The 17,547-nt window shown below is 48.5% G+C and overlaps 1 protein-coding gene across 1 annotated transcript in view; it reads left to right on the forward strand.

Annotated features, from left to right (window-relative positions):
• The first annotated feature begins 577 nt into the window (after positions 1-577).
• LOC119450621 (sialin) overlaps positions 578-17,547 on the forward strand; it is a 71,855-nt gene continuing 54,885 nt past the window's right edge. The window contains 3 exon segments of the mRNA XM_049666549.1: positions 578-614; positions 1,626-1,711; positions 1,713-1,946. Of these exon segments, the coding sequence (XP_049522506.1) occupies positions 578-614; positions 1,626-1,711; positions 1,713-1,946 (357 nt within the window).

Genomic DNA, 17,547 nt, shown 5'->3' on the forward strand with positions numbered 1-17,547 from the left:
TGTACAGCTATAGGAAGTAAGGATAGTAGTTTTATCGGCCGTATAAACTTGCAAACATGGGCATATACTAACTAAATGAAGAAGCATGGTGTCACGCGCGCGCAAGACACATGAACACATCTCACTCAGTGACCGCAGAAACTCGCTGTCACAAGGCGGGAGTGAGGAAGCGCGGCTGCAGCAGCGAGCGAATTGATATTCGTGCTGCGTCTCGTATCAACGCGAACTAAGCCCCGAAAACACAGCGCGCGGCGGACTCTGTCCCCGTCGGAGATGGCTTTCAAGATACAGCGGCCCGGGCGAGCGCGCGTAGTTGAACGCTCCCCCTGCCCCTTTCTACCCTTCCGCCGGAGCCTTGCGACCCAGGCGGGGTTGCCTTACGGCGGCCGCGACAGCATAAATGCACCGGGGGTGCCCACATAATTGCTATCGCAATAGAACTAGTAATTATTGCACAAATGTAATACGAAATTGGAACGAATTTCGTATTACATTCAACCGAAAAAGAAATGTGCGAATGTATACATACTATATATACGCCGTGGGTATCATTAGAGAAAGAGTGAGAAAGTGCACGATGTCTATTGGAGTGCTCTTTCCGAATTACAACATCGGTTAGAAGTCAACAATACGTTCTTGTGTTCCCCCTGTCTTAGTCCTTGCGCATACGTTTTAACAGCGAAGCTGTTCTAGCTAACCGTAAAAAGTGGCGCCTGCTGTCGCAAAACCTCGCCTAGCTATGACGACGTCACTGCGTTGCCTAGCAACTACCTCGCGGAGCTGCGTGTGTCTCCTCTCCGTGCCGTGCACATGTTGCCTTCACATGGGACGTTAAGGAGAGGGAAGGAGAGCATGCGCGCGGCACGCGCAATGCTCGGGAGGGGGAAAGAGAAAATGGGAGCGAGATAGAGAGCAGCACCAACACCACCTAGAAGCACAGACACGGCTCCTGCCTGCCTGCGTTTGTGGCAAGCCTGGAACGCTGTCGCTTGTAGGCGCCGACGCGTCCAGCACTAGTCACGCGAAATGTCGCGAAAGGGAAGGTACCTCCGAAAATGATCGCTCGAGAATACCTTCCCTACATGCGTAGTTAAGTTAAACCAAGTTAAGACCTAGCAGCAACCAAGGTAATACCTAGCAGTAGCAGCCAGTAAGACTTGAGGATTGACACTTTCGCTGTGCCTAAGCTTTGCACGACCGAGTGCAAACTTGCCCGCTTTTTTATTAGTATGCCTGGAGCGTACGAAAAATCAGCGTTACTCGCGCCATTCATACCTTCTTCCATGGAATTTTCGCAAAAAAATAGACAAATACGCTTTTTTTCTGCTCCCAAATGCGTAGGTGGAGCACAGAGCCCTGTATACAGAGCAGTTATGTTACTCGTCGTTGGAATTGGTACAACAAGGAGACTACGCGTTCAGCTGATGGCTTCATATGAAGGCTCGTCAACGTGCTGATCCGATGCAATTCGCTAGGTGTACCCGCAAAAGCCGACCGTGAAGAGGCTCTAGAGATTAAAATATGTGGTTTAGAGAGTGTTCTGGAGACTCTGAAAGAGAGCGACTTCGCATGCTTACTCGCCATCTGTCCTGTTGTCGCTCCACATCTTCGGTGTCGGTACGCAGTGCCCTGCCGCTGGGTGCTCACGGCATTCCTGTTCAGTGGCCTGCTGCTCGCCTACGCACTGCGCTTCTCCCTGAGCGTCGCGCTAGGTCGCCATGGTCAACCAGACGGCGAACGCGCACGACGTGGGCCCGGTGTTCGCCGTCCAGCCCACCCCCACCGACATCGCTGTCCCAGTGGGGGAACCTGTCGGAGCACTCACTAACGACACCACCACCACCCCTGGCGTCACCATCATCGTCACCACAGCAGCGCCACAGTACGGTCGAGTCGCCGGCTACGGCCAGTGTCCCTCACCCATCAAGCGCCAGGATGTCCACAAGGTTAGCAATAAGCCTTTTAATGCAGCAGCTGTCTGGTCATCGGAGGTGTGTCCATCATGCGCGTCAATCGAGTGGTCTTTTGGGAGTGCTCTCAAAACGGTCTGATGGCCGCGTAAAACGATAACGAAGCTGTTTTACGGAAACAGTGAGTTTAGTAGCAATTTTCCGGATTTGTGAGCACTATAGGAGCGTGCTTATTGTCATGTGAATGGTTTGTTACGTGGTTAAATTAGCTTTGAAGCTTCGCAGGAGCCTCCGAAACGGCCAGTTGAATGTGCCAATAGAAACATTACCCACTAACATCAGCTCCAGTGAGCGCTTGGACTGGTCTTGCGTTCTAATTCACAGCAGGTTGGGCTGGAGTGCGCCCGGTGCAAGAGCGCTGCCTGAGCCGTACGCATAGCGATACCACCTTCGCAGGGTTGTTGTCTTTCGAAACTAATCCCATAAGGGGACAGCGGGGTTAGCGGAGCCTCTCCCAAACGATCTCCCCTGAAGAAAGTATTCCTGCAAAAATCACTAGAGGGACCTTTTAGCGATGCATTCGTTCATGCATCATGGCTATTGTGAGTATGTTACATGGGTTTGTCTAATCGTCGTGCTTTTGAATTGAGACACCTTCTTGTGGAGAAAGTTGTTAGGGTTTTGCATTCGAAATTTCTAAACAACCATCGTTTTCCGAACTCAGCTGGCAATAAGTGTTTGCGTCTGTGCATAATCAAAGCTAAGTGTACTAAATAACACAAATCAATGCTAAATACCGCAATATTTTGTTGAAAATGATTCATAAGTCACCAAGCTGTTTGAAAAGAGAAAGAAGAACTTTAACCAAATCGTGTATTTCCCATCCTTCCGATAGATGGTCGCAATTGAAGCGTCATACTTGGAGCTACCGTAGACACCGGAGTTCCCTCTGGTGTGTTTTGTAGGAATCCCTACAGCATCTTTAGTGCCAAGTAGCCCGCAGACGTAGTGTCATATTCTTCTTTCGTCCGGATATGACGTCGCACAAGGTTTCCTTCCTCCAGAATTGCCTTACGCTACTCCGTCGGCAAGCAGTGTCCGTTAATCGTCACGTGGGTGGTTTCAATGCAAGCCTCGATGCCATATTTGCACCAGTTCACGGCTTGCTCTTGCCCTAGCAGCATTTGATACTACAGACATACCACCCACACTTTGTCCACAAAAAGCAAAAATCGATTCAGTTCACATTAAAAAGTTACTTAAATTCTATAATTTTACATGCCAAAACGACGATCTCGGTTATGAGGCACGCCGTATTCGGGGACTCTAGATTACTTTGACCACCTTGGGGCCGTATAACGTAAATGTATTCCGTTCTGATTTTATTGGAATCTCCTGACGTCAAATGAACGTAACCGCCGACGCAAGCATCAGGTGGTGACACGCAGCGTTTTTTGAACAGCTAAATAAAACACTTTCCTCGTTTAAGGAGGTCACTTTTGTTTGCTTTCAAAGCAAAAAGCTTTGCCTACCTTGCAGGATTTTATTATCTCATTGGCTCACAAGAGGCGAGGAGCGCACAGAAGTAGAAAGGGTTTCGGGGGGTCCGAGCTAGTGCAGTGAAACAAATAACCGAATGGGGAGGGCGGTGCCGCAATCTGCGATTGCTCCGCTTTCCCCTGCTTATCTTGCGGTGGCTGGTCGGAAATCACGGCGGCGTGCCAAGCAAGTTTAAAATTGGTGCTAATAGTTGGCAGAGCGCTGTCGCTACACGCCGAAACGGCTCAACAATGTTATAGTGCCGCGCAATTTCTTTAAATTATACTTTAATTAAAAATAATTAAATTATGCTGCTGCTGCAGCAGCAGCAGCAGCAGCAGCAGCAGCAGCAGCAGCATCCGGATGCAGCAGTACGCATCCAGCAGCTGCTACAGCAGCAGCAGCAGCAGCAAGGGCAGCCACCTCCTCAAGCTACTAATCTCAGTTGCTTTTTGTGGCTACTCCTTCCTTGTGCATTTGTTCAAGGAGAATAAAATTCAATTCATTCATTCATTCAAAGCGACAGTCATCTTTTATTCTTTCGGGATAGGGCATTCTGCAGCTAGTCTGCAACAAAAAAAAAAACAAACATTTTCTTCAGCATGTTATTTCAGCTTCTGTGCCACCACGTTCCATTGGCATGGTGGCCTCTCGCGGTTTTGTGACGTCGCGTGAGCAGACAGGCGAAGGGGGCGCAGCCCGAAAATATTTTACCAAGTGGCGAAAAAGGCACGTACAATCAGAAATAATAATTTTTGTTTTGTTCAGCCAAATCATGTAGAATCAGCGTGTACAGGTTATATCACACTCCCGCGGAGTTCTCGTGGTTTTCGTGAGGTCGTGTGACAGACAGGAAAACTGGGGGTGGCCCTAAAGAATATTTGACCAATTGCGGAGGGCTAGTGGCAGAAACGGAAGAGAAGCAGACTGGAATATAGATTTATGGTATAGCGCTCCTGGTGTTCTGTCACGTGCGCCCAACGCACGGCACACGGGTGTTCTTGCATTTCGTCCGCATGCATCGAAACGCGGCCGCCGTGGCTGCAATCTGATCTCGCGATGGAGTTCAGTCCCTATATATGCATCGAAATTTTTATTGTTGCTCTACCGTTTGTTAACTCCGTTGCACTTCCACGAGTCCCTTGCTTAAACACAGCGTGATAAACTATAACCGCCAGCGTTACACTCTGTTTGTCGAAGATTATTTCGTGTTTACACGCGGAGGCACTGAGCCGTATTCGCACGCATAGGTAGATAGTTTGTTCTATTTCTTGCTTTTTCTTGGGCGTGCGAACCGCAGTTCGTGAGTATCCACTCAGAGTATTCATCCACGTAGTAGGCGTACGCATCCGAGGCTCTTCGGCCGTAGCCGCTTCCTTCTTCCCCGAACAAATGCGCTTTCGCCACTCCAAATCACGTGTGTATAGTTTTTTTTTTTCTCTTTCCTGCGGGCTATTCTACATACCCGCCGCAATATGCACACGCAGGCGAACGCACGCGACCATAGGAGTCACGTGAGAACCGTCATAAAACGCGAGAACGCTTCAAAAGGCGGTGAGCCGAAGAACTGCAGAAGGGGGCGTTTCCAGCGGCCGGGCCGCTTCAACGCATGAGACGAAATTGCGCTGCGCCGCTTCGCACGCCATATGTTTTTTGGGGCAAGGCAGTTTTCTTGGCGGAGGCCTGAGCTTTCCACCCGTGAAGACGCGCTAACCATGAGTTTACGGGGGAAAATAAAGAAAAAAGAAGGACTAGAGAGGTACGAAGAGCCGTGAAAATGGCTTCCTATTTTATCGTCAGCCTTCGGTGGTCATACCGCATACGCATTTTTACAAAGAGCCCCACAACCTTTGAGGTTCTTTGGGGCTTTGGGGAACAAAAAGAAAAAGACAAAACAATAAACGCACAGACATGCCTTATCAAAATCCCTCATAATCTCTTGCTTGTTGGGATACGCACACGCATATATATATATATATATATATATATATATATATATATATATATATAGGTTCAGCGAACGTCCTGCTTTCCTGTCAATCTTATGTCATTTTATTGCGTCTACTTTCTTTCACGAATACTGTACCCTGGTCTTGCGAGTATTTTTTTCATACAGAGTCAAAAAGAGGGGTTCTCCACTTTGTTTCGGTGAGCAATTCTATCATAAGCGGAACACGTGGTACATTGTACCACACGTTATTCCTGTCGCCAAACGCGATCAAGAATACTGCAGAAGTCCTGGTACGAAAGTACGGTACTTATCAAGAAGGCGTTCTCACTGGTAGCTCAAACAATTTGTCCTTATCCATAAAAGACGGAAGAGCGGTTACCACGGACTTTTTGAAAACGCCGCACCGCATAGTCCTCGATGCATGCAACGTGTGCATCTTATGTACAAGGTGTACAACATGCCCGGACTTTCCTCGATTCACGTAATGTAATGTGCGAAAATGTGAATCGAGGCAACAATAGATGCCGCAGTGGGCGTTTCCCGGATTAATTTTGACAACATAGGGCTCTTTCGAAGCCACAGCCTAATCTCAGGATCGTTGTAGTTTTCTATTGCTCCTCCATCACAACCGGGAGCGGAACCCGAAACTCCTTTCTCAATATTACAATGCAACGTGCCCTCAGCCACGATGACGAGCTTGTACGCAGTACTTAGAAGAATAGCCGCTGTGCACAATGGTGTTCTTGAAGATTATGTCGCAAAACTGTCAGTGTGGTCGCTTTGGCAGTTACGTTTATTTCCTATTGCTTCGTTGTGGCCTTTCTTTTACAGCGTAGCCGTATATGGCTAGGTTTCCGTATATTATTAAACTCCGTAAGCAAAAGCTCAGGTCCCGAATTTGATGCAAGTTCGCCTCATTCTAAGCAAAACCTGATACGTATCATCACTTAATTTATATTCACTTTAAGTAAATTAGTTATCAATAGGCACCATTTTCAAGATCAGTAGACTCTCTGGTGTATAATAAAGGTTTCTCAAAAGTTTACCGCTGTGCGGCCCGTTTCGGCAATGTCTACTTTCACACCGCCCTCTCTTTGCCATCGTTCCAAGCTCGTGCGTTCTTATAGACGGTTACAACTTTAGAAGGCAGCGGCATTTGCCCCTCAAAGGCGGATGCACACGAGCGTCCACCAATGGGCGTACACTCCAGACACGTCATGAGCCGGACGGCCGGTTACCGCGCCGATGGAGAACAGCTGGGCCGAGCCGCATGAGCCGGACTATTTCTTTAGTTGCGGAGACAGTCGGCTGCTGCGCTTTGGTCATCTGGGCAGGGCCTCTCCTGACTGTAGTTTGCTTCCGCTCTGCCGGGCGGCGGCACCATCGTGCTTTGTCGGCAAGACAAGCTGCCGTTCTCCATTTTGAATTTCACTTCTCTCGTTGTAATCAGGAGGCCGCGTGTTGTGCGAACTCCCGTGGAGCAGCGCGCCTACGAAGAGCGACGGCGAGAACAGATATGCGACAATGCAATCGGCGACGGCGGGCGGCAAACAACGATGAAGATCGTTCCCGAGAGGCCAGCCGCAAGCGGCTCGTAATGGAAGACGACGCTAGTCATGTGCTCTGCGTCGTGTACTAAACAGCTTCGCTGGCCATCCACCTTCACAAAGTGGAATGGCTCATTATTTTTTTCTTTTCTTTTTTTTTATCGGATGCTTTGTTTGCAGGACACTTTTCTCCATTTGCTACGACTATGTGGTCGTTGAGCAGCTTTCCCATTTTCTTATCTGTTTGGGTATTGAGCACGTTCGTCCTCGTTCATTGGTTTGCTCGGTCCCTCGTTCATTCCTCTCTCCTTTGCATACTCTCTCCTGCAGCCACGCATTTCCTTTCGCGTTCTCCCTTCTACGACTTCCCCTAGCCGCCCCTCAATTGCCTCTCTTTTTTTTCATCGACGAACAAGTATTCCTTTCTCGGCTCATCCCTCGTTTTGTCGTTTGTTTGCCCATGCTGTCCGTGTGTTGACTTTGGGTCTTGTCTGCTTGACTGAATAGATGTTCGCTAAATATATATAAACAGTGACCAGTACTCGCAGTGCAGCGCAGTGGTGTAAAATGAGCAATTATCAGCGTGGCTCTGAGAACGAAACAATGCCACGCTGTTTACCGCAGATAAAGAAAAATCGGCAATTTCGAACTTCATTTTAGCGCACGCGACAGTTCACGAAACGAACCAATGGGAAGGGCCGAAAGATTGCTAAAACGAAATGAATTGTCAGGAAACACGGCCCTGTTGTTCATTCACGAGCGGGCACACCCTTGCCTCCATGTTTCTATTATTTTTTTGTCAGTATTATCCCGCCACTTCTGCTACTCGTATCTCTCAAACGTAGTTTATAAACGAGCTTTCGAGCCGAGGTTATCGCTCTGATAGCGTTCGCCGGCGATCAGCCTTTGGACATCGTGCTATGGCACAATGCGTATCGGCTCTATTCCCCGCGGTCGCTTCGTGTTATCATCGATATGCTGCGGCGGTTGTTCCGATGGCATTCCGGAACTTGCGCGAGAGATCACTGAGGTAGATAATGCGGCTTTTTGGGATGGGCCAGCGAAGACCGAAGCCTTACCGTTCTCACGCGTCGTCGGCCGCTGTAACATAGCGCTGTAGAAAGAGTGCCAGCATTAAAAAAATAAAGAAAGAAAGAAAGAAAGAAGGCAACGGCGTACACCACAAAGATGGAAAACGCAGACGCCGAGATCCAAGCTAAGGTGTTTCGAAGAGGAGCCTTCCAACTCCTTTTCTTGCAAACTGGCATAGATTAAAAAAGAAAAGTAGTGAGAATGGTATCACTATAGTGGGCAGGGTCAGTGGCAACTGACATGTTACGGGGTCGTTCGTAAGGGCTTCGCAAATGAACGATGAAAATACTGTCGATCCTTTCCTTACTGCTTTCTTTTGTGGCCAGGTTTGTGGTTATTAGTATGCATAGTTTGTGGTTATTAGCATATTAGTCAGTGTTCTTATGACATATATGTATACAAAGACCTAGAATTTGACAAGAGAACCACCTCGATGCGATGATCAAGCGCTAGCGCGCCTGAATGGTCCGCGGCGACACAGTAATGAAGTGCTGAGGCAACGCGACGTTCTCTCTTTAGCCTTCGCGTGATATCGGTTGGACTAACGCAGTCGATGATTGTGAGCCAATGACGAGTCCGTAACCCACGTCGCCGAAGAATTCGGTGTATGTATTACAAAAACAATGGTAGTTTCGCCTGATCGGTCTATTGTCAGCTATAACAAGGTATTAGATGCCTACAAGCGTTGTATACCTCTGGGCAGCATTCGCAGTCCGCGAGGTATACCTGTCGCTGCGCAGCAGATGCTACGCTCTCCAAGCCATACCGGCCGAATCTGAACGCTGGCGTTTTGAGGAGCGCGCATGCTCGCCCGATGGATGGAGAAGAGCCACCACAGGAGGCAGCGTGACGTCACGCAGTCGCCATTCGCAGGCGAACGTTGCCTGCTGCCGCTCCTTTACCGTTTCACTCTGCCACGCCTGCGAAACTCGGCACAGTACGCGACGTCCAACACTTGGCGCGCGGGTAGAGCATGGAGGAAGGAAAGCAACTAAGATGGTTTTGAAAAGCAAAGCATTCAATGAGAGGTCGCGGTGTAAATTCCCACAACAAAACAAGAAAAAAAAAAAACATGAAACCCTTCAAAGACGCCGCTATGTTCAATACCGGACTGTGGGAAACAGTTGGTTGTTGCGCTGAAATGTGCGCGGTGGATTAGCTGCACGATATCCGTACTATGGCGCACGCGAGGCAATAGCACGAGTAAAAGGTGTTAATCCCGGCGCTTTCAACAGGTCTACAGAACGAGTCTATAATACGGTACAACACTAGCTTTCACGGTCACCTATTCAAGAAGCGATTGACGTTTACATCTAATCCCGAATTTGGGGCAGACCGTCGACATTGCTTTTCATTTCCCCCTTCTGATATGGAACCCTCGGAAACGTTAATTTCTGCGTTCACATCGCCTAGCTGCCGGCGGCGGGTCAATGACACGTGAGGGCGGTGGGATAAATCTCGTTCCGCTGCTATTTGGATCGGCAGGAAGCGCCCAGCCGCTCGCCGCCTCTAGCTGCGCTATGTGTGGCACGTGCCCCGAGCGAGGTTCGCTGGACGCCCGCTCGGGTCCGCTTTCGCTCCGGCGATTATGCGCACGCATGCACTTCCCCGGGAAGGCGGAAGTCGCCAGCCTCACGTTTACACTGGCGCGTTTTCCCCACTTGCTGGGCGCCGCCCGCATGCGGTAAACCTGCTCGCGAAACAATGCTACACCGCGCCTCGCTAACCCTGTAACGTGTTGCGAAGTAACTAGTCCCCCGACCTTGATGTGTTCACGTTCACTGCCAGTCGTTAGCTGCCGGCGCGTTGGTGTTCACGACTTTGAGTAGTTACGCAAGAAGGTCCTTTGACGCTTTTCCTTTCTTTTTTTTTTTTTTACAGTTACTATATTCAGCGTGATTCCGTAATTAACCTCAGCTAGACATCGGCGCGAAATGCGCGCATGTCATTAGAAATATCTGTTCTTCACGACGAAGTGGACGAGATGTTCTTCATCTTTCACCATAGTTTCTGAAATCGGGGTCGGGGGGCGGAGACAGGTGCTCCTATTTCCTGTTCAATTTGAGACTGGTGCCTGCACGTCACAATCACCTATGCCGTATGCACTTGTTCCGACCACAATGTACGGATTAAGAAGAACATCGCATTTTTTCTCCTACTCACATATTTAATTTTAAAAAGAAACATTACATTTTTCTACAGTCTGCAAGACAGCAGATGCCTGCAGTAAAGACTTCAAAGAGATTTTCGATAGTGCGGTAATTATTGTGACATATAAAGTCAATCCTCTGTAAAGGGGTGTATTGAACAGTTCAGATGGTAGCGTCTGTTCGTAACCGAGAACGCAGGTGACGCAGAGCAGGAACAGCTGGTTGCCCGAACGGCTCACACTCGTGCTAAGCACTGTCGATCCGGCTGGCCCACTGGTTGCACTGCAGACATTGAACAGACGATCTGGCTGGCCTTGTCCATGTGCTCTTCTTCTTCATTGCACATGTTTTGCTACGTAAAAACATCATACGTGTATTTTTCGCAAGCTGCAACACACGACCAATCAGTTAGACATAGCTATGTACTGCTCTTGGATATGGAAATTTGCGCATAAAGGTTCACCTGACAATGTATGACAGCACAGGATGCTCGTCGTAACCTGGGTGCTTCTTGACTACTTCCCTTAAAATATGGATGTTATACAGTCACCGCTCAGTGGACGGATTTGATCAGGAAATGAAAAATTGAGGCGAGCACCCGGCGCAAAACTTGAATCTTACAAGAAGTGTAGGACACTTCATGCGTGATGCTCGACTAACTGAGCGCCTACTTTAAAGAAGAAAAAAAAACACGAGATATTTGCATTAATTGCGGATAAAATAACGCATTCATGTTACCCATTGTTTTGTGTAGCGCAATCCACGTTTTCTGAAGGCACCTTTCATTAACGTTTGTTGCCAAATGGATTTCAATACACTTAAAGAAAATGCGCTGCATATATTAAAAATATTGTGCGCTTTCTTTAGAGCCTCTAAAAGTTCTAGAGCAGCTCTCGCTATGGCAAGAGTTTCAATTTCAGTTTATTATCACTTTAATAAGCATTCATTAGGTGGAGATATTATGCAGACCAGGGTCTTACAAATCAATAACTGCCATGAGGACCCTCGGTTTACAACAATTTGGGCACATAACGTAGGTATAACGAGAAAACATTTTAGAACTACTAGGTAAAGAAGTGAACCCACAAAACGCAATACATTGGTAAGTGCTAATTAGCAAAGAAGTACATATACCATAAGGCATAAATTACAGCAGAACACATTATCGGCCATGAAACTATATGCACAAAATAAGACAGTTCAATTAATGTCTGAGTGCATTCAAAGATCATGATTATTTAAGTGAATGTGGTAGGTCATTCCATATTTTTAACGCTGAAAACGAGGATCTCATTCTTCCATAGTTGGTCTTACATTTAGGTAGTAGCAACTAGTGCAGTTGATATTAGTGAGTAATCTGCAGTCTATGAACTCATAAGCAAGGTGTTTATTAAGTAATTTAAAGAGAATACTCAAATGAACAAGCCAGATACAGGGAGAGTATAGAGTTAGCCTGAAGTAGCGGAATATCATTAGAGTAAAAATAACTGTTGGTAATAATGCGAATAGCCTGGTTCTGTATGTGTTGAATACACGAGAGGTGACAGTTATAGGTGTTTACCCAGGAAAGAAATACGGGATATTTCAATGCGCTCTACAAATTCTCTATCGAAGATTTCGCGTTTGAATCAACATATTAAGGTTGTATTTTTTAAAGTTTTGTTAAAAATTATATTATGGGGTTTTACGTGCCAAAACCACCATCTGATAATGAGGCGCGCCGTAGTGGGGCACTCCGAAATACTTTGGACCACCTTTAACGTGCACCGAAATCTAAATACGAGTACAAGGCTGTTTTCGCATTTCGCCCACATCGAAATGCGGTCGCCGTGGGGATTTGATACCGCGACCTCGTGGTTAGTAGCCCAACACCATACCCACTAAGCTACCACGGTGTGCTTTAAGGCGACAGCCTTTAATGGCTCATACTCGTGGCGTCCGACCGTCTGTCCGTCCGTGCCCTGGAACGGTGCCAGCTGTGGCCTCTCCCCCTCACACTCTCTCAGCAATCACGCGATGGCACAGCGGCGCATAGCAACAGTTGCGCCGCCACAGCTGTGGCCTCTCCCCCTCACACTCTCTCAGCAGTCACGTGATGGCACAGCGGCGCGCGCGCCAACGCTCCTTCGTCAGACGTCTCGTTGCAGCAGTCGTGTTAGTAGACAGTTTTAGTTTGGCGGCGACCGACAGAAAAACAAGCGGGTCAGTGGTCATGGCAGCGAGCAAATCCCGCCTGCATTTTGGTATCGCCCTCGATTTGGCGCTCCTTGCCTATGTGAGGAGCTTAAATCCATTCACGGACCCTGTGCAGTGGGCCGTGATCGCTGCAAAGATGCAGGATATCACTGGGATGCCGTTTATTGCCCGGAATGTCCGCAGTCGAACGGAGCTCCTGCTATCCTATTACGCTGCGAAGGACATAGTCAACCTGAGAAAGTAAGTTCCGAGTCTGACTGCGTGAATTTTAGGGGCGAAGCTCCTTAGGGTGTGGGTCTGTCCCTCCTCTGTAGTATGTAGTAGTAGTCGTCGTAGTAGGTAGCCACGTCTACTTTATGAAAAAAAAATCACAGCATATCCACGGGGTGAATGATGATGAGTGGGCGAAGCTCCGGAGAGAATCATCGGATCTCCCGCTTGAGGGGACGCTAGCACAAACGCGTTAGAAACGTGCAGTACTCTCTAGTAAGGGGGAGCGGCCACAGCGTCTTACGCAGCCATTTACACATGCCGGAACGTGCACCGCGTTTGCCGACGCCATCACATGACTGCTGAGAGAGTATACCCCCCGTATTCATAAATGCTCCTCGACTTGAACTTGACTTGCCACCGCCTTGGGCAGCGCGGTCGAAACGCGTTGAAGGTAAGGCGGAGAGGCCACAGCGTCTTACACCAGCTTCTTACACGTGCCGTAACGCGCTAGCATGAACGCGTTAGAAACGCGCTAGAAACGCGGCCTTTCGTTAATGTTGGGTATTTATTGCCATCGTGGTGCGTGTGTCTATGTGCGCTTCGTGGCGTAGTGGTTAGCGCCGCGTGTTCGGAAGCGAGGGGTCCCTGGTTCAATTCCGAGCTACGGACACAACTTTCGGAATTTTTTTTTTCATAAAACGCCGGAAGCGTTCTCCGGAAGCCGGAAGCTGGCTTCCGGAAGCGGCACCGGAAGTGGAAGCGGAACCGGAAGTGCAACCGGAAGCGGAAGTCGGCTTCCGGTTATACTATACGTATATATGGGTATACATACATATACGGACACACAGCGCCATCTATTGAGCAATTCATAAAACTAGACGTGGCTACCTACTACGATGGGGACGAAAGGGTGCCGCTATAAGGAGCTTCGCCCCTAAAAAAATTCCGAAAGTTGTGTCCGTAGCGCGTAATCGAACCAGGGACCCCTCGCTTCCGAGCGCGCGGCGCTAACCACTACGCCACGAAGCGCAGATGGACCCATGCACCACGATGACAATAAATACCCAACATTAACGAAAGACTGCGCGTTTCTAACGCGTTTGTGCTAGCGCGTTACGGCCCGTGTAAGAAGCTGGTGTAAGACGCTGTGGCCTCTCCGCCTTACCCCCGTATTCATAAACGCTTCTCGACTTGAACTTGACTTGCCACCGCCTTGGGCAGCGCGCTCGAAACGCGTTGAAAGCGGTGGCAAGTCAAGTTCAAGTCGAGGAGCGTTTATGAATACGGGGGTTATACTCTCTCAGCAGTCATGTGATGGCGTCGGCAAACGCGGTGCACGTTCCGGCATGTATAAACGGCTGCGTAAGACGCTGTGGCCTCTCCCCCTTACTAGAGAGTACTGCACGTTTCTAACGCGTTTGTGCTAGCGTCCCCTTAAGCGGGAGATGGTGCAATTATAATGAAGGGCGCTGTTATAAAATAGGAATGACGTCACATATGACGCGTGTCATTGGTGGAAGTCAATCGTTCGATTTAGTGCGGCGAGACTGGGCGAATTACACGGAAGATTCACGGTTTACCGATGATTCCCTCGGGAGCTTCGCCCACTCATCATCATTCACCCCGCGGATATGCGGTGTTTTTTTTTGTTCGGAAATTGCTTGCGAATTTGTGCACCACACGATTGTTTCACCATCTGTCTGGATAGGCGAGCCGCCGGAGCAAAAGGCACAGTGCATCACGGCCGACCACCGCCACTTTTTGAGCACTGCATATTTTGTCGGGGATCAGCAGCAGACGAACAAGTTCACTCAGATCCCGTTTCTCGAAGCGGAATTGTTGTCGAAACAACGTCGACTCCAGTTTGTCCACATCGAGGAGTCCGTTGCGCGAGCTGTATCGCAGCAGCTCACTTTCACGATCGCGCCTTATGCGGTATTCTATGTCGTCAAGGCTGCAATCGCCTTTCAAAAGCCACCGCTCGCGGGTTGTGAGCATCAGATCGTCTATTTCTTGCCATGAAAGAATAGCCAAAAGGCGGCGATTCCACAAGATGCTTGACGGCATTTTCTTCCCTTGCTGCTGCTCGCCTGAACACAAAATCGGCGCGAACGGCGCGAAAAAAGCTTGGCTTGTCTCGTGCCTTGACTTGTGACAACCAATGTTGGCTATACGAGTTTATTGCTTAGGCACTAGATGGCGCCAAGTAGCACTCCGAGGCAAGGGTGTTGACGCTTAGGCGCACTCCACGTTTCAGATGTTGCGCGCAGTAAACTAATGCTGTGGGGGACAGCCTCAACCGTAACGTACGTAGCGCGCGGACGTTGCGTACGTACTGTCTAGCGCACGCTAAACTAAAACTGTCTAGTATCCGACTCCCAAGCGGCCCGTAATGATTCCACGGCAAGCGGTTCGGAGAAGCGCCCCAAGAATGTGGATTCCCTCGATACCAAACGCCAGAAGAAGAATGAGCGAATGCGCATGCGGTGGTAGTCAGTCGAATGGGCACAGGCTTTCGCCAAACACACTTTGGAATTTACAAAGTGTCCTTCAATTTTTTTAAGTTTTGTTAAGTAATGACTTCAGGTAATAGAAAAATATATTTTGAGTTACTCCAGACGACCGTTAACAATACAGCGTTGCTTGTATTAGCGTAGCGCACAATGTTTTTTAGGCTTCTCACAAGTTAGAATGAAGTCCCGTTATCTTATGCCAGGTGTTTCTCTTTGCGCGAAACACTGTAAAATAAAAAAGCTATCTTATCCAGGCGCTGCCGCTTTTGCGGACGGGCTACGTGATTAGTCAGACATTGACAGTTAGAAAAACGTTAAATAATTATTTCGCTCAATAACTAGAATATGAGAATAACATTATGATTACTAACATTAGGGGGTATCTAATTGCGATTCACGGAGCTGAGGAGTAGTGAAGTCATGTCTTCTCAGCAGAAATCCTCACTAGCACCACTTTTGAGAAATGCGACCTTGAAGTTTGCAACAAAGTACATTGGCGTTCTGGTTATTAGTCTCCCAAAAAACGTGCGTCTAACATTTTGGCACGATCTTAACTGGAACGTTGAGGCATCTTTTAGCAGATTTTCGGTACTGACATCCCGAGAGTGTTGCCATAGTCTTCGGGATTCGCACGCAGAATGTGTTTGGGCACGCACTTTCGCGACGGCTCATCCCGAGCTGTCGACTGAGCCGTTGTCCAAGTGAGCGTGCAGCTATTTGCGGATTATCGAAATTTTCACCACACATGTTGAAGCGCCTTGCAGTGGCTGGTCTCTATTTCGAGAAGAGAATGCTCGAGTAGCCATAAGTGCAACATTTAGGCTGTTGTGGGAGCAGCGGCCTTTCGCGCCAGACGCTTCTTCTCGAGATTATCTTGTCTCAACATCTTCGTTTCCATAGTATAATGCTAGTGCAGCGCACAATGACGATTAGAAGGTACATGAACACACAGACAAGGTGCAGTGTCTGCGTGTTCATGCGCCTTTTAATGTCATCGTCTGTACGATCTACACCAGTATTTCAAGATGACACACCAACAAGCCCAAATGTGACACTACGTGTGTTCTCTCTCATCTTGTTATACCGTGCGGGCATGGTCTTATATTTGAAAATCTGGCGGTGAAACATGGTGAAAATCTGTAGCCATACTAACAACATGAAATTAAAAAAGATCGTCCACACCTGCAGAAGTATTCAGCAACTGCACATATCAGAAAACAATAAGCCTCTGCTGGAATTTTACGTAATGGGGTAACATAATTGTTTTGCGTTTCAACTCGTTTGTGAAGTCTCTTGTTCAAAGACTCTCGTCTGTCATATGCGCCTCCGAGATTTGCGCCGTATTACTTATCATGACGAGTTATAGTACTTATCTTTACTACTGGTTGCGTCATCTTCCCTGAAGTCTTTTTTGTGTCATAAGTCTAAACGTGAAAAAAAAACGCATAAAGTAGGGAAAGACACAGAGGTATATATACAGAGTGAAATATCGAAGGCAACAGACATCGAGCACCGAGTGCATGCCAGGTGGCGCCCCAATACCACTCCACAGCGATCGTTGACACATCACAAAAGTGCTTGGTAACCGCGCTTTGGTAGCGGAATTTCGTCTGCGTGCACGTCAAGCGGTGATGGATGAGCGAGATCACGTGCTTAAAGCGGAACCGTGCGCAAGAGAGACCCGCGCTTTGCTCTCGCCAACCCTTTCTGTCCCTGTTTTAGTATAATCACTCAATGAGCCATTCATTTTTTTCTTGCTTTTGCTTAGGCTATGAGCTGCAGCGCCCTAAAGCTATTTTTTCAAAAAGCTATACAAAACACAAGCTTGGATCTCTTACGGGCAACACGTTGAGCATGGTTGTGAGTATCCGGCAGTGCGGCTACATTCGCTGAATTGCAACCGACTGCGTTGGTTTATCACCGGCATTCCTTGGACTCCGAGTTACTTTATATGCGTATGTTTTTCGACTTCAAAAAACGGCTCAGAAAGAAGGCAACGACTTTCAACTCTGACCGAATGCAGGCTCATATGGGAGAAGAGTCAGTCGCAACGGATTTTTGGCGTAAGCAACTAGCGCGAGCCATGCTTCCAAACACCGTTCTAGGTCGCAACCGCAGGAGTCCGGCTTCCACGTTCCTTCCTGGTCTTTGTTCGCGCTGCGAGATCGAGTGCTGGTGTTGCGCAACCGAGGCCGGTCGCCGATATCCGCCGCACGCTCCATGTTTTCGAGCACGATTGATAAGCAAAGCAGGAGCCAGCAGCGTTGAGCCAGACATTGACGCAGTCAGACAAAAGAGAAAACAAAAGAAATTAGCCAGTGTCATCGCGCATGTGTGGACCGAGACGCGGCCGAGCCGCCCGTCTGGGCGATATCACCGTGTGCAGTACACGATAGGGGCCGCGCTTACGAGCGCTGGATTGCCTGTTGTTTCTGG

The sequence above is a fragment of the Dermacentor silvarum genome, chromosome 4 (genome assembly GCF_013339745.2).
Source record: "Dermacentor silvarum isolate Dsil-2018 chromosome 4, BIME_Dsil_1.4, whole genome shotgun sequence".
Classification (NCBI taxonomy): domain Eukaryota; kingdom Metazoa; phylum Arthropoda; class Arachnida; order Ixodida; family Ixodidae; genus Dermacentor; species Dermacentor silvarum.